General features: G+C 43.8%; 2 protein-coding genes across 7 annotated transcripts in view; one reads left to right on the forward strand and one right to left on the reverse strand.

Moving 5' to 3' along the window:
* ZNF518A (zinc finger protein 518A) overlaps positions 1-290 on the forward strand; it is a 142796-nt gene extending 142506 nt beyond the window's left edge. Inside the window, exon 5 of the transcript XR_003857874.1 lies at positions 97-290. The gene's annotated coding sequence lies outside the window, so the exon portion shown is untranslated. The remainder of the gene's footprint in view (positions 1-96) is intronic.
* Positions 1-22457, reverse strand: part of BLNK (B cell linker) — a 307813-nt gene that overhangs the window by 79062 nt on the left and 206294 nt on the right. For all 6 annotated transcript variants that reach the window (XM_029609959.1, XM_029609960.1, XM_029609964.1 and 3 more), the window contains one exon: positions 8266-8331. In XM_029609959.1, the coding sequence (XP_029465819.1) occupies positions 8266-8331 (66 nt within the window). The remainder of the gene's footprint in view (positions 1-8265; positions 8332-22457) is intronic.

Consider the following 22457-nt stretch of genomic DNA (forward strand, 5'->3'; position numbering starts at 1 on the left):
ATTAATGTTCTATTGATTGTAATCACCAATGTGTACAGAGGAACAGTATTTGTGATTTGAAATTACCTAGTGTTTTTTTTCTTGCTCTCTCCATAGATATCTATCTATCGAGAGAGAGAGAGGTGCTTCATACAACGGAGAGGAGTACCTGGAGTTCTGCTTGGAGGTTAAAAGGAGTATTCAAAGAAAATGAGTTTATCGTCAATTCAAGGATGACTTGGTTAATTTTGTACCTCACTCTCTAACAGCCAGTTGCAATTATTTAATTCCCTGATTAAACCATTTTTAATACAAAATGGAGGCCTTCAGTTGGGTACATTTACTCATTTAATGCTGAGCTGGAACATGTATTTTTTATCATCCTTTCAACATTATTTGCTATTGTTTTGAAATGCTGAGTTACAATACGGTACATTTAATCAACTTTTCAATTCTGTTTGCTATTCACTTTTTAAGGAGGGTGAGCTCATGACGTGGTGAGTCATCATCCCATCCATGCATTTCATTTTTCATACACAGTCATAAATTTGCTTTTGATAATATAAGAGAATAAAACAATTTTTTTTTATGTCAGTACTGATTACAATTACTTGAAGCCTGCTGCTGGCTTGCTTGCTACCTTTTTGTAGTAAGTTACACACACACACACATATACACACACACACATATACATACATATATATATAATATTATATACATACACACACTGTATATAGGTAGCAAAAAATGAAACAGTGCTTATGTGTAATATACCTCAATCAAAAAAACATTATTAAAATAGATAAGTAATTGTGAAAAAATATACACAATTTTATGAATAATTGTACTCTTTCTTTTTTTTACCTTTTTTGTTTTTTTACTTGTTTTTTACATACTTGTTTTTTTATTTAATATATCTATAGTTTTTTTATTTGGTTAGAAAATGGGTTCAAAAAGCCAATTCATAACTTCCTGAGCATGCAGTGAGCTTGTAGGTCTGTCACACCTGTGCCAGCAGACCTCAAGGATTTTTAATCAATACTGGCAAAAAAATAACCCTTTGATGTGCAATATATAAAACTTATGTTGCGTCGCTAAAATTATTATTAAGAGAGTGATTTTTAGCCCATAGTAAAATCACCGAAAGGACCAGACTACAAGGACACTTCATGCCCCTCTTAAATGATTTGACCTATACCGTGCCTTGAGGGGAGGTGGTATCTGCCATTTTCTAATAGCAGATACCACCTGCCTCCCACCCTTGACCCTTCCCAGCTAGTAAAGAAATATTCACCAAATTTTCCAACCTCTATATCTGTAGTTTGAATCTATTCTCCGTCTCTGCTTGCACATGGCTTTCTCTTAGTTTCCTCTCTGCCTCCTCATATCTTCTCTTTTAAAAGTTATTTTCTGGTCTTCCTCTCATTTCTTTATTATTTGTTATTTTCCTCCCAGGGCAGCTCAAGGCAACCTGCTGCCTGAGGCAAGGAATGAGATGGTACCCCTCTCTCTCCCCACCTCCCCTCAAGGCACGGTATAGGTCAAATCATTTAAGAGGGGCATGAAGTGTCCTTGTAGTCTGGTCCTTTCGGTGATTTCAAATCATTCACAGAGAAGTGGCAGATAGAGTGTAAGCGATGAGGCTTCTAGGAAGCTTGCAAACCTCCACACCCCCAGGAACCTTAAGACTACTTCCCACCTTTTCCCTAGCATTTTCCTCTGGCGAAGTGGGAGATGGGTAAGTTGCGGGGCCTGTGTGTGGAGCACTCTCTCCAGGCCATTGCAAGGGCATCCCAGGCAAGCTTCACAGCCTTCTGACTGTGCCCCCTCATCACACACCATTCAAACTTCTGCATTAATAATGATGTTGAGAGCCTTATGAGGTAAAAATATCACAACCCTGCAAAAAACTCTCGGAATGCATATGATATTAGGCCTATAGTAATGCATGATGGGTGTGAATTTGGCCTTCAGAAAGCCCATAATAAACAGAATTACATTTACGATATTTGTAAACCTCCCATACTAAAAGACCACTAACTGCTAGCCCTCAAACAGCAAAAACCTGAACTATGAAAAAGCAACTCTGCAAATATTACACCAGGCCCTAAACACCAATGCACCTCCTATTAGGAAAGCAGAGCAAGCCAGCCTGTATAGATCCTTATACAGAACTACAAGTTAGCAGAATACCTCACCTCAGTCATACATGCAGAACACAGACAGACCCTCACCAAATACAGAATAGAGAGACCATAAACAGAAATGAACTGGAAACCTCAATAAGCCAGACTGTATGCAGAGGAATAATAGAAAAATAGAAATGCCATTCCTCAAACAATAAAATCAAGGAATATAAAACATAAACCATAATAGTAAAAAGAATGAATAAAATAGCCAATAATTAAAAACTCATAAAAATTATAAACATTTCCCAATCATCAATAATATTTAAAAATAGCAAACATCAAATAACATCCAATAATTAAAACAAATAAGGGTGAACTTTCTCCTCTTTCATATACACACACACATGTTCATGTTCTCTCACACATGGACACAGATCCTTTGATATATGCTCTTTCACACACATGTAGATGCTCACATATGTGCACTGTAAGATTTGTGGAACCTTGCTGCTGTGATGAGATTGATGCAGCCTATGGGGTAGGTCCCATAAGCTCTCACCAAGGAAGCTATGCAAGGAAGAGACTGGACAAAAGCTTCATCTATACCAATCCCTTTCCCCTTGGTTTGAGTCCTCGGGTTCCATGGGCCGGCAGGTCTTAGGCACGAGTCTCTATAGAAAGAGCGAATGCAAAGTTTCAGGACCAGTCCAAGGTCGGAGGCGGAGGTGGCAAGAGAGAATAGTTGAAGTTCAGGCAAGGGTCAGTGGTAGGCGGCAAGCAAGAATGGTCAGTGTTCAGACAAGGGTCAATGGTAGGTGGCAAGCAAGGAAGGTCAAGGTTCAAAGTGAAGATCAGATCCTGAAGTCAGTCCGAGGACAGGCTGGGGAGATGAGGAAGAGGATTGACACAGCAGGAGGGTAAGGGTTGGATAAGACTAGCCTGAATAGGCTGAGACACAAGGCAAGATTGGGCTGGCTGGGCTGGAGAGAAAAAGCAGGCTGGGCAGGCAAGACGAGGCAAAGAGCAGGACCAGGAAACAGGAAGCAGCAATACACGCACTACACTCGCGAATGTAGGAGACCCATTGTTGAGGCGAGGTGGAAGCGTCAAAGGAGCTCTTTTATAAGGCTAAGGCACCGATGTTATCAGAGGGCACCATGGCCCCTTTTTCCACAACAGGCCCTTGAAAGCTGAGGACTTGGTGTATGCATGTCTATGTAGAGCAGGGGGAGAGGCCCGGATAGTGGTGGTCATTCTGCGCAAGTGGACTAGCTGTCTGCAGTGGCCCAGCTGTGGAACATCACTGCAGGCGTCGGGGATAAGTACATTGGCTCTTGGAAGCTTCTTGGGAGCTGGCAATTGTAACATGCACACAGGTGCTCTCACACATGCTCTCTCTCTCACACACGCATAGATGCTCTCATACATGCTCTCTCATACACATGCATATGGTTTCTCTCATACTTGCCCATGCATATGCTCTCTCACAAACACACTCTCTCTCTCTCTCTCTATCTCACTCACATGTGCTATCTCTTCCTTTTTTTTTTGGCTGCCAGCAGCTGTTGACCTTCTTCTTCAGCCACTGGGGGGCCTCTTTTTCTGGCCACCGGCAGCCCCCAGGGCCTTCTTTTCTTTTTGCCTGCCTGGGGCCCACAGGGCCTCTTCTTTTCTTTGGCCACCATGGGTTGGACTCCGCTGGTGGCACGTGAGGCCTCCTCTTTCTGCAGCTGGTGGGTTAGGCTCTGCTGGTGGTGCATGGGGCCTGCTTTTTCAGCTGTCAGCAAGGGGTGGGAACCCTGCCGACAAGTAGCTAAATATATATCTGGCGGCAAGGTGAAGCGGCTGCTGGGCGTTTAGGTGGGCACTTTTTGCTGCGTAAAAAGTTTGCGATCTGAGGCAGCCGCCTCACCCTGCCTCACAGAACAGCCTCCCCTTTCCTCCATGTGTATATCTCTCTCTCTTCTGGCGGTCTCTCCAGAGCTCTTTATCTTCTCTCACCCCCTCATGCTACATCCATCCCTTTCCTCACCTCTTCATGCCTCTTTCCTCCACCATGATCCCCTCTATTCTCACAACCCTTCTCTTGGTTTTACCTCCCCTATCAACCCTCTCCTCTCTGTCCCACACAGATCCTTTCCCAGTCCTCCTAACCTTTCTCTCCCTCATGGATATCCTTCACCCAACTACTCGCCCTGGCTTCTCTTTTCACAATCGATGTCCCCTCTCCCAACTTGTATATCCTTCTCCCTTCACTCAACCTCTTTCCACTTCTCACAGCCCATATCCAGCCCTTCCTGACCTCACAACCTGCATCAACTCTCCCACAGCTTCATTATCAGCCTTCTTTCCCTCATGGTTCCTCTCCTCCCTTCCCAGCCTTCTTTCATTTCCTCTCCCAAACCATCTCCCAGGCAGTATCCCCATCTTGATCAGCTCTTGGGCAATTAGGCACACGGGGAGGATCACAGACCATGCAAGATCCCATGATGTCCCAGGTTCCCACACAGGTGGGAACAAAGATTTACTTTTCATGGCCTTTAGGGTTTTTTCTTGCCCTGGGGCTCTTCTGCTCACCAGTCCAGTCACAGAAAAAAAAAAAAAAAAATCAGCACACTACCTCCAGTTTTATTGTTCAAAATAAAATACTTTATTGGCACCAATGGCAGGAAAAGAAAGTCCAAAACAACAAACCAGTTGATAGTGCAACAGTAACAAAGTACAAAAGTGCAAAAATTAAAAAAAAACTCAGTCTCTTTTCAGATCACTCCATAAAGTCCTCCAAAATAGTAAGCTCTTTTAGACAGGCTCCCTTCCTCTCTGAGCCCTCCCATTACATTTCTGGAAGGCAGATCTTTTCTCTCAGTCAGGGAAGCCTCTTCTGAGCCCCTTTGTCAGTCAGGTCTCGATCTCCCAAGGATAATCTTCTCACTGTTTCTGAAGCAGTCCCTTCTTCCCTGGACTCCTCAGATTCAGATCTTCCACAGGAACACTTCTCTCAGCACACCTTGGAATCCTGGGTTCTCTCATCTCCTGGACACTTTTCACTTTCCTCCTGGTAAGGCCTGGTCAACCTCTTCCCTATGTATCAGCCACTTTCCCTGAACAGGAACATTTATTCTTCTTTTCCTGGCACTTTCCCTGTGGAGGGGATAAGGCCCACTGACACCACTCTATGAGGAAATGGATACCCTGCAGAACAGATCTTGGAATCCTCTCTCCTACTGCCCTGTGCTAAGGCTTACTCCCCAAAGTTTCCTCTTGCATCACATGAGTGCAGAAGTTTTAATAACTCCAATGGCCCCTCCCAACACACCTACACTACACTGACCTCAAAACAGGAGCAGAATTTGGGAGAGACCTCTGACACACACATTGAGGGCAAAACTGTTGACAGAAGGCAAAATTTGACTGCTTGTTACACCTTTTATTACCATCCTTCAATCTCCCAGCCAGCATTTCCTCTCCTCCTCGCCCAGCAGTTCTCTCTAGGGATGTGCATAGTTTTTCTGATGGATGAAAATATCGTACAATATTTTCTACTCCGTCAACTATAGGGGGGTCCCCGAAAGCGATAGGAAAACCCCACAAAATTTTCATGTGGTTTTCTTATTGGTTTTTTTTTTTTGGGGGGGGGAAGAAGAAAGGGCACACAGAACCCCCCCCCCCAAACCCACCCCGACCCTTTAAATCTCATTATTTAGAATCCTCCACCCTCCTGACCCCTCCAAAACTTTCCTAAAGTACCTGGTGGTCCAGCAGGGGTCCCGGGAGCGATCTCCCGCTCTCAGGCCGTCGGCTGCCACTAATCAAAATGACGCCGATGGCCCTTTGCCCTTACCATGTGACAGGGGCTATCAGTGCCATTGGCCAGCCCCTGTCACATGGTAGGAGCAATGGATGGCCAGTGCCATCTTAAAAAATGGCACGGGCCATCTATTGCTCCTACCATGCCGGAGCAATAGCAGGGAGACAGAAACACTTCCTTCCTGTCCTCCCTTGGGCCCCTGCAGCAGGAAGCTTGCCACTCCTGATCCACAGGCGTGCAGGAGACAATACTGGTAGTGCACAAGCATCCACAGCACTGACACCAGTGCTCTCACACCAGTTTCCACACCAGGAAAAGCTGAATCAACCAATCAATCAGTAAACAAAATGGCATGGGCCATCCATTGCTCCAACCATGTGATAGGGGCCGGCCAATGGCACCGATGGCCCCTGTCACATGGTAAGGGCAAAGGCCATCGGTGCCATTTTGTTTACAGGCAGCCGACAGCCCGAGAACTCGCTCCCGGGACCCCCGCTGAACCACCAGGTACTTTAGGAAAGTTTTTTTTTTTGGGGGGGGGGGTCGGGAAGGTGGGGGATTCTAAATAATTAGATTTAAAGGGTCAGGGACAGCCGAAAAAAAAAGCGGTCAGAACAGCGGGAAACGAAGATTTCCCGCTGTTCTACGAACACGATTCACATCTCTAGTTCTCTCATCCCCCTCATAGCTCCTCTGTCCCTCTTTCCCTTTCCCAGAACCTGTATCAGCAACCCTCCCCATCTCCACTGCACCTTGGGGCAGACCAAAGACAGGAAGCCTATCTGTCCTTTACTGCTGCTGCTCTCTGGTTCCCTTGAAGCCTATTGACTAACTATAGAATTTCTGACCAATGCTGCACGGGGGGGGGGGGGGGGGGGGGGGGGGGCGGAGCAATAGCAGGGAGACAGAAACACTTCCTTCCTGTCCTCCCTTGGGCTCCTGCAGCAGGAAGCTTTCCACTTCTGATCCACAGGCGTGCAGGAGACAATATTGGGAGTGCTCAAGCATCCACAGCACTGACACCAGTGCTCTCACACCAGCAAAAGCTGAGTCAACCAACCAATCATGTTGACCGATTTGCTTTTTTTCTCTTTGGGCAGCACATAAATCCCCCCATGCTATACAGGAGTTATATATTAGCCAAAAATGTTTCAACTGGGCTGTTTGTGATATGAGGTCACAGTTTAGTGGTGGAGATTTCTTTATAGATTTCAAACTGAATTTCTGATTCAGTCCTAATCACAACAGTTACTTTGGGGCGGATTTTCAGAGCCCTGCTCGCGTAAATCCGCCCAAAACCGGGCGGATTTACGCGAGCAGGGCCCTGCGCGCCGGGAAGCCTATTTTACATAGGCCTACCGGCGCGTGCAGACCCCGGGACTCGCATACGTCCCGGGGTTTTCGGAGGGGGGCGTGTCGGGGGGCGGGCCCGGTCGTCGCGGCGTTTTGGGGGCGGGTACGGGGGCGTGGCTACGGCCCGGGGCGGTCCGGGGGCGTGGCCGCGCCCTCCGTACCCGCCCCCAGGTCGCGGCCCGGCGCGCAGGAGGCCCGCTGGCGCGCGGGGATTTACGTCTCCCTCCGGGAGGCGTAAATCCCCCGACAAAGGTAAGGGGGGGGTGTAGACAGGGCCGGGTGGGTGGGTTAGGTAGGGGAAGGGAGGGTAAGGTGAGGGGAGGGCAAAGGAAAGTTCCCTCCGAGGCCGCTCCGATTTCGGAGCGGCCTTGGAGGGAACGGGGGGAGGCAGCGCGGCTCGGCGCGCGCAGGCTATACAAAATCGATAGCCTTGCGCGCGCCGATCCAGGATTTTAGTGGATACGCGCGGCTCCGCGCGTATCTACTAAAATCCAGCGTACTTTTGCTTGAGTCTGATGCGCAAGCAAAAGTAGGCTGATCGCGCTTCTTTTAAAATCTACCCCTTTGTGTATTGCACAGCTCACTGACACACTTTTTTCTTCTTTTGACCTACTGGAGAAATATAAAAACTCCTCTAACAAGTATCATAGGAGAGGAAACTCTGGAAACTACACGCCCAAGAAACCATTTATCCCATGAATCACAGCTCACTCATTCTACCATTCAGTTTACCACCCTGACTCTTAACTCTGCAAATATCTAGGCATATATTCATGGAATATCATCAAAGTATAATTTTGAATATTTATAGTAGTTTAATAAAAAAAAGACATTACTCAGGTTTTTGGGGTTTTTTTTAGATATTGTCTTTCCTGCCATTATGAAATGTTTGTCATTAAACGATATTCAGTTTATCTACATTTTTCTGATAGACTTAGTTATCAGTTTATATACACGGATCTTAGATATGTTTACAAAAAATCCTTTGTAACTTACTTTTTGATCTTGCTCATAAATCCCCCTTCATTTTTCTTGATATCATGTACCATTTTTTGAATTTGCCTGTAAAATTTAAAGAAATTGATATAAGCAAAAAAAAAAAAAAAAGTACAGAAATAGAATGATGTACTTTAAGCAAAATCATAATTAACATACGGAAGTTTATTTTCACAAAGCAATCTAATATAATGCATGAGATTTTTCTGGTCCCTCCCTCTTGTATTTGCAATAAGTTAGTTTGTAGTGTGTACACACACAGTCATGAATTTAGCATGTTAAACATTACCGATTGATGGCACATGACCTGCTTTACTGGCTGATGAACGTTTGGCTAGTTTCCACTGTATTCTAGGAAAATAGCTTTTAGTCCAGTCATTGGGATCTGCCCAGCCAGTCTGTTTTTCAGGATATCCACAATGAATGTGCGTGAGATATATTTACTTATAATGGAGACAGTGCATGGAAATATAGTTAAAAAAATATGAATCGTGGAAAACCTGAACCCAACATGGCTAAATGGATCACAAGGACTAGATTGAGAATCACTGGAAAGACAGGATTCATATTAATTAATTAATTAAACATGTTTTGTATACCGTCCTTCGGTTTCGCCATCAGAACGGTTCACATCATATTAGTTAAACAATGAATGAATCATATTAGCTAAACATCTTTGCATCATAATAGTTGAACAGAGATTACTTCAAGACGTTTATAGTTTGTATCATAGTTTAAGAAAAATTTGTGTCTATCCTTATATGTGGCGATGAACATAGTCTTAGGTGTTCTAATGTTGCACGTGGTCTTAGGCGTTGAACGTAGTCAATGGAATGCAATTCCCTCAATGCAATGGAATATAAAAACAACAATCTAATGCCTGGAGCTTTTATTCATATGGGGACAATAATCAAAAAGCTATTTATTGCCCCCTTAGATGTGGGAAGGAAAAGTGCTTGCAGTGATTCCAGTATCAAATCACTGAATGTACGTTTTGGTGCATACTTTGCACCTGCTTCAATGCAGGTGCAAAATATACTTTTCAACTGTGGTGTGTGTACCAGCCTTCATTTTCAAAAGGGAAACTCTGCAGGGAGTTTCCCTTTCAAAATGAGCTTGCAAGTCTGTGCATGCAAGCTTTCCACATAGTATCATTATTGCTGTCTTCAAGAACACACTGAAAATGAGCAGAGCAAAAGTTGATCACAGTAGTGAACTTTACTCCAATTTATGAAATATTCAATGATTAAAGCATGAAAAAAAAAAACTGCAGACAAGTGACTTCACTTGTCTGCAGTATCGTACTGTCTGAAAAATCATTAGCATCCCTTCCCCCATCCTGTTATTCTGGAAATCACAACAGTTATTTCCAAATGTCAAAAATGGTACCTTACCAACCAAAAGCCCACAAGCACAAAGGATGGCGATCCACCCGTTCCAATATATGTCCACTTTCAAAGAGTCTCCATATTTAGACTATTTGATCATCTTTGCAAGAGCTAAAAAATGTCTAAACTACGTGGCACAGATATTCACTTCTCCCAGTATGGGCTTCAGCACCTAGAATTGGTTTCTCATATACTCACTTTATACAACTCTCCAGCTAGGATTTTCTGACTGAAAGCCTATTTGGAAGTCTGAGTGATCCATGTGTGCTTAAATTTAGTAACATTTTCTCATCATTTTTATATATATGTAGCTTTAAGTGCTCATACATCTGAATATCTTAGTATCTGAATACATAAATATTTACGGGTAGAGCGGAGGGTGTTAATACAGCATCTATTGTGGCATCCATTTCTGCATGCTTTCAGGCTACTATCAATATTTTTTTATTTTGCTGAATATCTCCAAAGTTTCAAAGAAAGGAAGTTATGACTCGAATCCCAACCGTCAGCCCAAATTTATGCGTGTATCCTCATCTCGATATCACGCTTTCTATATATTTATAGGCACACATATCTATGTCATCATCTATTGCTTTATCTAGATCTGCAATACTGTTAGTATTAACCTATTCCACAGAAAATAAATTATTTGCATGGCACATAGTTGCTGGCATCTCAATATTTTCTGAAAATGACTGAACTGACAGATCAGATCCAGTTGTTTCCTATTTCTTAGTATTTATTACTCAATTTTTTGAAAAGAAATTCATCAGCACTGATGTAGCACCCCAACTTGGTAAACATGAAGAGCCATGGAATCATGTAAAAATTATGAATCATGGAACAGCACAACTTACATAAGCAAATACTGGCATAACATGGATCTTACAGATAAAACACTTACATGGAAATTGTCATATATATACATATATATACACACACACACACACGATGTGGATGTTGTTGAGATGTATGTTAATATGTAGCAAACAAATAGTATGAATCAGCTTCTATATTTTGTGTTGGAGGACCGACAGCAGGTCCTCCCCAGAACAGACAGCAAGCGGTTAACGTCCTCTCTCGTTGTGCCACCTGATCCTATATGGCAAGGAAGCGACTGCAAGGGTTTCTAGATAGGATGTAAGCTGTGCTAGTGAGCTGAGTTGCCATTTTCCTCCCTGCCTATTGTGCTGATGCGACCAGCACAATCTCTAGGTACAGAACCATGTGACCGGATGTCTAATGTTTATTTTTTTTATCCCAGTTTTGCAAGAAGAGAATTCTTGCAAGCTGCCACAAAAGAGTTCTGAGTAATGTCTGCTTCACAGTAAATGTTCTTCCTGGAGGAGTGGGGGGTCTCTGCTGCCCACGCCTGGTTCTGACTCTGAACAAGTAGATTGGGTCAGATGGTGCTAAAGAAGGAGAAAAATTCTATCACTTGGACACTGTGTTATAGTGAATACTGATGGAACAAACAAAAACAGGGAACGTTTAAGCTGAATTCAGGACCTTTCTTCCGAGTCTTTCAAAATGATCCTTAGAATGGAAGTCCTTTTGCTTATCAAATTCACATGACATTTCAGAACAGTAAACTGCATTATAAACAGTCACTTTTCAAAGGGTCAGTGAGATTGTGTTTCAAAGAAAACTATTTCCTTAACCCTTGACAGAACTTTATTCATTGTGTATACTGAACACTTTATGATTCAGCTGATGGGTCACAAAGTAAGTGGTATGACAGGGTGGCAGTCACTGCTCCCATTTCCTCGGGCTCTTTCCCGCCCTTTTATTTTCTCTTCCCCTTCCTTATTTCTCTTATAGTAACAGCTCTCAGCTAGTTGTATTCCCTCTGACTCAGGGACTGCAGAGGTTCCAGCTTGTCTCCTCTTTTCTGAGCCACAAGAAGGGACAGATTAAGGGTACTGGGCCCCAGGCAGCACCATGACCATTAAATCCTATATTATGGTCCCTCTCTAGGTTTGGACCCTTGTTAACCATCCCATGTGCCCCACTCCTTAGTCTGACACTGGTCCCAGGCTAGCAACAACCTAGGTTCGACTCCTTCCAGCTAGGAAATGTTACTGGCAGCTGTGTCTTTGAAAGTTCTGCTCCACTGACTGGTCTCCCTGTCTTGTACTGCATTTTAGCCAGCTTCACAATAAATGTTTAAGAAACAGGCAACTTAGCTAACTGCATTTGAGTCCAGGTTACAGCCAAGCTGCCACTGAACAAAGGACATCTGTTCTCCAGAGAGGACCCTTCACTTTCCATTCCTTCTCACCACCTGTACACAGAACAACTCAGGGAGTTACTTGTAGATTCTTTGCCAGAAGGACTAAACCAGACCTAAGGAGGGAGCAGAAGGATGTAGTTAGCAGTAGTTGTGCAGTTTGGCTCCCTCCATGGGAGATTCCGATGGTATGCTCTACCAGTTTTAAAGCCCTGCCATCATCTTAGGGTGTGGATTCTTAGTTTGGTTTTCCCAAGTTATCCCTCTCAGGGACAGCCTGCTTTTAAAATCGGCTCGGCACGCGTGAGCCCAACATATTCGCACACCCCCTAATTAATGGGCACGTCAGGCTTTTAAAATTCACCATATAGTCTTCAATCTGTCTTCCATTGCTCACAGTGAGATTTACTTTTAATGAAATAGAGTCACTTGAATAGACACAGGGCCAGACAGCTTTATGGATGCAAAATGCTGAAAAGCACAAATTTTGCAGCCCAAATCTTACCACCCCACATAACCTACACCTGGAAAGGGATCTACTGAAGTTCCAGTTGCCCTTTCAGTTTTGCATGCTCTCAGGAGCAGCACCCACTCAAGAGTACTTTTAAGATCCAGACTATAGCTTCCTAGTGGGAAGGGAAAAAAAATTCTTTATATTGACACCTTACAATGACAAAGCTTTCTAAATAGACTTTGACTGCAATCTGGGGCTATGTTGTGACAACACAATGAAAAAAAAAAGATAAATAAATTGGAAGAGAAGGAAATATTTAAAATGGATTCAATGGAATCTGAGGTTTCTGTTGCCCTTATTCAAATATTCTGTTTTTTCCAAATCAGGGGTGGTTCTGTCAACAGAATTTGCATGAGTGAACAGTACCATTAATGTCCACATTCCACAAGCTGTAGTTTTCTAAGGATTTTGTAGACCACGTGGCCAATACAAGCTTTTGACATAGCTCTGTAGCCTTATTTCCACTACAGGACTCTCCCCATGAAAGAATCCATTTTGGAAAGCACTGCTCAAGATAGTTCTGTCAACCTTCACGGAGCTCTGCCCAGTGAGACATCTGAATGTGGAGGGGCTTATTGCTGGAGGTAAATATTAGGATTGCATGTTTGATACATGTCTTTTTTTTCATACCTACAACTGAGGAGGGTAAAGTTAGGCCCCCGTACCTTTACTTTTTCTACCTTTTACTGTTCTTGAATTCATACTTCCCATGCTTTCACCTGATAAAGAGAACATAGCTCTCAAAGGTTGGTCAGAAATGTATTGTCAGGCCAATAACAATTGGACAAATATTTACTATGGTACTCATATGTATGCAGGCATTCTTCATTTAAAACTTTTATCTTCTGCTTATATTAGAACAACTGTGCTAAGCAGTACTATTACTATCAAAGTACTACTATATATCATTTATAAAGTGCTACTAGAGACACGCAGCATCCGTAAACATCCTTAAAGGGAATTTATATTTAATTGTGTTATCTACTTGGATATGTGCTTTATTCCTTCTGAATAGTAATGTGCATCGGGAATATTCTCCATTCTTTTTCTGATTTATTTGGAGGCCTATATAAAATCACCACTATCATTTTCAGATTTCTAGTCCAGGAGAGTGATGTGATAATAATCTTGTTCTTACAATGATTTCCTCCCTTTAATCCGATTTGGGTCACAGGGCTTTTAAAGTTACTTTATTTGCATTTGAAAGGCTCTGGATAACACCAGGGTATATAGGAAATCATAGCTCTAACAAAACCCCATTCAGAAGGTTCAGTGTTCTGAATTTCAAGCTCAAGAAAAAACTACGAAGCCAACCTCTTCCTTTCCCTTGAAATGTGATATTTCCTAGTGTTTGAAGTCCAACTGTTAAAACAGTTTGTATAGGGCTTTTGATATTTCCTATTTCCTATATCCCAAATTGTTCAACAAAGACAGAATACAGTACAACCGCCTGGGGTTGGAAAAGAGTCAGCAATTATGGTTCATACCAATTCACTAACTACACCACAAAGAAAGAGGTTTGGGAGGAGAGAACAAGAGAAATTAAGAAAAGCACTAGGGATGTGCACCATTTTTTTTCATTTCATTTTTAGCACGCACCAATTTTGAGTGCACACTATTCAAAATTAGTGCACACTAAAAACGAAACAACAAAAACCGGCTGGAAAAAAAAAGCTGAAATGTTTTTTTTGGCTGCACACCTCTAGAAAGCACACAAAAAGAACGTAAGCAAATTAAGCACAGGGAAGATCAAGTGACTTATTGAACGTCATATGGTAATATAAGCAATATTGATAACATTTGAGCCTGTAGCCTGGAAGCCTTTTTAAAGGAGGTATTGTGATCTGTTTTGTTTTACTGCATCAACATGAACATTATACAAGGATTGTTGGGGAGCGCGCCCTCAGGCCCGGTTAGGAGCATGGAGGAGCGGTCCCACCTAAGGCAGGATGTGTGAGCCCTTGAGCCGCAGCATGGCTCAGGGAGGAACCCCAAGACACACTGCGGGAAGTGAGCTGGTACGAGCACAGGTGGAGGAGGAGCAAAGACAAGGTGAGGATTATCTGGAACAGGAACTAGGCAGGCTCAGTCCTCCACTGGACCTACAGGCTCCAATGAGATCCAGCAACGCAATGCTGATCTCAAGAGTAGCCCTCCGGTCACTCGATAGCCCTTCCGGACCCGTCGCTAGGGAACGACGAGGGTGTGAGGCCAGACGGAGGCTGAGGGCAGGAACATGAAGACTTGGACAAAGACTCAGTATACTCTGAGGATTCAGAAGTAGACTTGGATATTTAGACGAAGACTTGGATAGCCAGGAGACTCAGACAAGGATTCAAGAGATTCAGAAGACTCTGACAAGGATTCAAGTTGTTCAGAAGTTTCAGGTAAGAATTCAAGAGTCAGGTGAACTGCATGGCAGCGAGCCCTACACAACCGCCCATGGCTGGTTGCGGACCACACTGAACGCGAAGCAGATTCCAGGTGAAGACGTGGAACTTGAGACTGGAACATGATGAAGATTCAGTAGAGGCCTGCACCAGGGCACGCCCTACATAGTCACCTGTGGCTGGTCGTAGACCACGCTGGAGCGGAGCAGGTTCTGGCAGATTCTTAGGCATGGACAGAAGCAGACACAAGGGAACTCCGTAGACCAGGAACAAGATACTCAGGAATAAGGCTTTAAAAACAGAAGTCTCCTGGAGACTTGCACTGCAGATGAGAAGAAGGCCTTGTACCACGAGGCGCACTACACAGCCTCTCCGGGGCTGGTTACGGACCACGACATGGCACGCCAGGAAAGATGGACAGACGAGTGACCTGGGAACTGGACGATGAACTGAAGATGAGACAGATGAAGTCAAGACAGGAACATCAGACATCAGGAACATGGAACCTGATGTCTGATGCAAGATCACAGACACTGATGCAAGATCACAGACACTGTGCAAACTTCAGGACTTGAAACGTCAGGACATCTGGAACAGAAGACAGGTGACGAGGGAGCTCTGACAAGGGACGAGACCAGGAACATCAAGGAGAAGAGGTTCAGGAACATGAAGAGCATGGAACGAAGATCCATCAAGGCACAGGAGATCACAGAAGACCTGGAACGGAAGGAAGATCACAGACACTGTGCAAACCCGATTCGAAGGCCCTGAAGAATGGCAGCAAGGCCCTTTTATAGGGCTGAAGCAGGAACAGGTCGATGATGTCATTGATAAGGGCTTTGGGGCTTTTCCCGCCGCTGGCCCTTTAAATACCGGCGAGAGGCACGCGCCCGTGCTTATGGTGAGGCAGGAAGAAGCAAAGAAGCATCGGTGGTGTCCCACCATGTGGGATGCCCGAGATGGAGCAGCTCCCTGCCGCGAAGCGGGAGATGGATGCAGGCAGCGGCAGAGGCGGCTTCCCTGCTGCTTAGACGGAAGACCCCGGCCGCGGCAGTGGACGAGAATGAGCAGGAGCGGCAGCTACAGCCGTGGAGGAAGGCTACTGACGGCGGTGCTAGGACTGCGGGGGAGCCAGGAGCAATGCGGCTAGGCCTTCCACGGGACGGCGTCGGCATTGGCCTAGCTGACCGTGTTCAGGCTAGAATGTAGGAGGGGGGACTGCCTGCGGCTTGCGGGTAGGCCCACAAGAAGGATATTGTTGTATATGAACCCAGTGCCTCATTAACTTAGCACCACAAGCACACTGCCCCCACCCGCCCCAAAAGGCTGAGTGATTTCACAAGGGCAGATCTTCAGGACACCTGGCACTGGCTGGGTCCACTCCTTAATTTCTGCCCTGAGGTTCTAGTGTTTGAAATTCAAGCTCTGCATGAATTTAAGACCATACAGATCTTCTTCTTCTAGGCACATCTATAGAAGGAATCCACTTGGTCTCATAAGCTCATTTAACAAAATCATCTTTGACTAATTCTTATGCTGCTACAGTAAGGTTTAAGGTTTATTATTACTTATATACCATTGTCTCGGCATAGCCTTCACAGCGGTTAACATGATAATAAAATACAATAAAAGAAATTACAAATAATTATAATAATAAGAGATAAAAATTTAAAAGATAAAAGATATGTTAAGGAGGTATTACAATTCCCAAAGACTCCCATTTTGTTATGACAAAAGTCTTAACTAGCCAATGTGGCTTAATGGAATCTGCTACTAGAATCAAAGATGCCAATGCTCCATGCCCCTTCCACTCACACTTGGTGATATTACCGTACACCCTCAGAAAGAGGAAAAAGTCTAGGAATCGTACTTGACTCAGCCCTCAATTTGAAGAGTCCAATAGCAACAATAAGTAAAAAAACAAGATCAAATGTTAAGAGAAAGCTTCTTCTGCTGGGAGACTTGATCATCAGAGGAAGCAATTTGGCTCATTTTAATAGGGACGCAACAGTTAAATGCCTCTCGCCTTCCAGGATCCTCAGGTACTAGAATTCAACCAGGTAGTCAAAGCCATTAGAGAAGAAAGTGGGGACTCTGATATCAATGTTATCATCCATCTGGAAGCCAACAATCTCATTAGAAACCTGCTCAGCTCTAAGGTTTTCTCTAAATGCTGTTGAGTTGAAGGAGTAAATGAAACTGTCACACCCAGAAATATAAAGCACAATAAAAGCCTTATTAAATACACACTACCATAGTTAAGCTTTAATTTTAGGGCAGGGCTTATATTGCATTTCCCTAGGAACAGCGATCTTTGTGTTCAGCGAGGACTACGCCTCTTCTTTTTATAAGTTCAGCTTTTAAACAAATAGCAACATAAACAGATCTTCACTCTCTTATTTTATTGTATCAGTAATTTTGACTTGCTATGGTCTCTATGAGGGCAATTCTCAAAGACATGTCCAGGCTTTATGCACAGAAATGGGGGTATTTAAAACCTGCCTCCCCTACGTCCATAGTGCCACACAGAGAGGCAAGGCTTTGCTGGGGGTGAAGGCGGAAGGATTTGCGCTTATGCGAACACTTATGCTCATAATTATGCTGGTAAAAGCATCTATGCAAATAGCAAAAGTACACGCAAAGGCCAGCACCTGCAACTCAAGTTTTCCCAGAAAACGTTTTCCCTTTGAAAGCTGACAAAGTCTGCAGGTAAAAAGTACTTGCAGACTTTACATGTCTGCGCAGTTTGAAAGTTGCCCTCTGTGCATATCGGAGAAATTACTACTTCCCTGATAATTTTGTTTTCCTTAGTGTAGACAGATGGACTCAGGACCAGTGGGTTATGCTCCCCTGCCAGCAGATGGAGTCGGAGCAAGCTGATGTCACAGTATATATAACCCTGCAGTGACCCCAGCCTACCAGTATTCTCTTCAAAAGCAACTGTGGACAGACTAGCCAAAAACTTGATTAAAAACCATCAGCCATTACAGTATTCAACCAACATGAAACACTGAACTCAAGCAAGGAACATATGTACCCCTGTCTGGTGACTGGATGCACACTTACCAGTAATCCTCTGGAACACGTAGCCCCCAAAGGAAGATCATTTACACAATCATTCGGCAGCCAAGGGCAGGAAGCAGAGTCCATCTGTCTACACTAAGGGAAACAAAATTATCAGGGAAGTAGTAATTTCTCCATTTCCTAGTGTGTAGACAGATGGACTCAGGACCAGTGGGATGTACCAAAGCTATTCCTGAGTAGGGCGGGAAGCTGTCTGCGGACCAGTCAACACCACACATGCAAAGGCTGCGTCCTCCCGGGCCTGCACATCAAGACAATAAAGCCTGGGAAAAGTATGTATGGAGGACCATGTCACAGCTCGGAAAATGTCGACGGGAGACAACAATCTAACCTCCACCCATGACACTGCCTGATCTCTAGTGGTATGAGCCTCAACATGAGTAGGCCACGGCTTTTCAGCTTCCACGTATGTGGCCGTGACTTCCTCCTTAGTCCAGTGAGCTATAGTAACCTGCGAAGCTGGTTCGCCCTTTTTCCTTCCTCTATGAAGGATAAACAGGAAATCCGTCTTTCAGAAAGGTTCAGAAAACTCCAGATACCACACAACAAGTCTCTTGACATCCAAGGGATGCAGGAGGTGATACTCCTCTGCATCCCTGACCTCATCCAAGGTTGGCAAGGAAATTGACTGATTCAAATGAAAGTCCGACACTGCTTTGGGCAAGAAGGATGGAACAGTATGCAGCTGTAACGGCCCTGGAAACACCCGAAGGAATGGCTTCCAGCAAGACAAGACCTGCAACTTGGAAACTTGACGCGCAGAACAGATAGCCACCAGGAACACCGTCTTCAAGGTCAATAACCACATAGGCCTGCCAAGAATTCTAACACCAAATTAAGACTCCACAAAGGGACCAGTAACCTGAGGGTCCGACCTGACATGAGTGGACAAAGCTGAGGATTGTGCTTGAAGAAAGGATTGCAAACCTTGAAAAAAACTCCACCCAAGAAAAAGCAGTTGGATCCAAGCCAAACCCAGAAGAAACTGAAGTGGGGCCCACTGAACTGCCGTCCACTGCCGAGGAACCAGTCAAGGGAATTCCAAGATCCAGTGTATCTCCAGACAGATCCTTAACCAGACTATCATCAGGCTGGGAGGATCCAGGTTTAGCAAAATCAGAGGAAGATAACTCTCCCTGAACCTCCAAACAGCATTGACACAGGTTAGAGGACACGTCAGGCTGAGATGCCCGAATATGCCAGGCAATACAGAGAGAAAAGCGCTTAGATTTCTTGCTCACTGCTGCCATCAGTGCACAGGCAATGGAGAATGTGCGTCTAGCTGGCTTGCGCTGAAAAAATTTCAAGCGCACAAAATTTATGCGTACAAAAACTAGTGCCCCAAAAGTAGGTGCCGCAAAAAACACACGCACAAACTGCGCATCAAGATCTGGGTGCACTACCAGTGCATAGAAATTTGTGCATGCAAAAGGCGCGCCTAAAACAGAGCATACAATGCGGGTGCAGAGCAGACACACTGTGTATACCAACATCCTGTAAAGGGCAGTAAGGCACGTACAGAAGTGCACAAAAACGCCGCCGCAGCCTACCATGCAGTGCACAGGCAAAAAGCCTAACTGCAGGGCCTAGCCCACTGGGGCAGCTCAACCTGCCAGGCTGCCCAGTTCCCCTAACCCCCATGCGAGCGGGAACGAATGTCAGAATGGCACGCCAAGCACAGAGACCGGAGGAAGACCTGCAAACCCCTCTATACTGTCTCTGTCAAACTTTTTTTTTTTTTTTTTTTAAACTTACCCAAGCTCAGCCCTTACCAGCTAAGTACAGAGACAGTCTCTGGCTGCTGGGGGAGAGAGCATGTGCTGTCACCACCCCACTCAGCCTTCTGCACCCGCTGCCTTTAAGTTGTAGAATCAGCTAAGTCCATGCCAGGAAACCCAGCTACCAGACCAAGGCACACATCTGAGGGCCCATGGAAATCACCTCAGGAATTCTCAGCTGGGGAAGGGACCATCTGGTACCACTGCAGGAGAGCAGGGCTTTTCTTTTTCTATTTTCTATTCTCCTTTCAATCTCTGAAGTAATCCCCACAGAGAGACGCAAGTCCACCATTTGCTGGAGACGGAGAATACTGGCAGGCTGGGGGTTATATATACTGTGACGTCAGCTTGCTCCGTCTCCATCTGCTGGCAGGGGAGCATAAACCCACTGGTCCTGAGTCCATCTGTTTACACACTAGGAAAATTATAGCTGCACATTTAATGTAGGCACTGATGAACATAGGATGAGAAATAGAGCAAGGGGGTGTGCGGATTGATCTTTAAGGATCCTCTGCTTCATTCAGGAAACATTTAGCAAAAGGAAACAAAAAAGGGCAGGGAGGGTAATTTCTCACGGGACTCAACTCCTGCTATACTTTTTTCATAGCCCTGGCATCCTAAGGGAGTCCTCTTGCATCAGCACCTGGGAAGGAAGAGAAAACCCGGGGGAAGCCTATGACTAATACATTAATCTCCAGTCAATCTTAATGCTGGCCAAGCTTTATTTATTTTTTTTAAGAGAACCTGAACTCTAGATTCAGTCCATCCACTGTGGGACAATTTAGAAGAAAACAAAAATCAAGCCTGAAAAAACTCAGATTTAAAACATATTGTTATGCAGGTCTGGCAATGGCAAATATAACTCTTCAGTGGGTTATAGGAGTGGGCATTAAAAATGACAAAGTGTGAAAGCTTCGGGAGCAGCCCTTGGCTTCAGGGAGGCTGCCAGAGGACACAAGAATCAGTCTGGGCTCCAGCCAGTCGCACAAAAATATCTTTTTTTTTTTTAATTATTTACAAAAAGAAAACAGTAAAAAGTCTGCTTACCTCATATTGTTTGAAAAGTTAGGGTATTCAGACATACAAGATTTTAGCTTAGTTTCTGGTTCTTCTTCCTCCTGTCTGGGACCTCCCTGTTCCTGGGGGTTTATTCCTCTCCCCTGGGGAATGACCTGTGGGCTGAGCTCTCACTCTGGTGCTGGGTTTTTTTTTAGGGTGGACCAATCTAGATGCCTGCTCCTGACCTTTTAAGGGGTTCTGGGTTTTAATGTATATAGCCCTTTACAGATGGAAAGGAACCAAAAATGTTTATTTTTTTATTTTATTTATTTATTTATTTATTTAGGTTTTTTATATACCAGCATTCATGATAAGATCACATCATGCTGGTTTACATTTGAACAAGGAGTGCAGGATAACAATAAAACTGAAACTATTGCATAGGAAATGAAGTTACAGTGAACAAGGGTAATGGAACTTACAATGAACAAGGAATTTGTTCATTGTCATTGTAATTTGTTCATTGTAACAAGGGCAATGGAAGTTACAATGAACAAGGGTAATGGAACATTTTTCAGAATGACTGCACATTGCTGTTAGACTATGTACCCGTAGACAGCCACAACACAAGTGATATTTATAGAAATGAGCAGTCTTTACTTCAAATGAATTCCATGTGACTGGTTCACTACAATATAAATCTTTATAATACAAATAAATCATGTTTTTTACTAGCTGTTTGATGCCCTTCACTAATACAGCACACAAAAAGTCAAACTCAGCTGGGAAATTTAAGTTGTTTTATCTTTGAGATAAAATACACTATAAATTTCCTTTACATATAAAAATGCTTGGGAATATACTGACTTCTTTATACATTTAAGTATAAACATGGATTTCCATTGCACTTTTCCTCCGGTATGCTTGAAATGTCATTTTACTTGTTCTGTGACAGTAAGGTGACTGTTACCCATCAGGCCACATTTTCCGGCTAAATTTGCCATAGTTAATGCTCACAACATCTGGCATTAAAAAAGGTGCTAGTGTGCGACCTCTTTTAGTCGGAAGATCACTTGCTCTTGCTTTCTTATGCTACTAAAACCCCACCAAAAGACTGCCTGCGAGGCCACTTTTCATAATAAGTCCATCGTAGCTTACCATTAATTCATAGCACTGATTGTTACCTAAATGGCTCAAGTTGAAACTAAGAGCCATCAATGCACATAGAGGACAGCTTTCCTTTACCTACGGTATAATGGCTTTGACATGTGTGCCATACCAGTTTCAGAAGCTCTTGCATAAATATTGTTGGAATACATTCTGTTTGAGTTTCAATCTATTTAATGGGAAACTTCACTAATGGAGTGTGTTGTAGTATGCAACAAGGAAGAGTAAAAAAAAAAAAGATTTTTTTTTTTTTTTTTAGCAAAAGCATTATCCACTCAAAGAAAGGGTTAGCAGAACTGCTTCTGGTGTTCCACGGCCAAAAACATCTCAGAAAAGTCATTTTAACAAAATGAAGCAAAAATACAGAACTCAGCTAGGAGAGGCAGCAGAACCCCCAAATAGCAAGAATCCAGATACAAATTAAAAAAAAACCAAACAAACAACATCCTCTAAGTCCCCTTTCACAGTTTTTGTCACACTATTTATTACATTGATTTTTATCAATAATTTCTCCAGTCTGTTCCTTGCAGAAGAAAAAAAACTTTCCCTCCCCTCCCCCCACTACCTTGCAGGAAATGTTAACATTTGTGTGTCTGTGTTGTTCTTTCAGACATTGTGCAACCTGTGAGTACAGCTTTGTGT

The sequence above is a fragment of the Rhinatrema bivittatum genome, chromosome 7 (genome assembly GCF_901001135.1).
Source record: "Rhinatrema bivittatum chromosome 7, aRhiBiv1.1, whole genome shotgun sequence".
NCBI lineage: Eukaryota > Metazoa > Chordata > Amphibia > Gymnophiona > Rhinatrematidae > Rhinatrema > Rhinatrema bivittatum.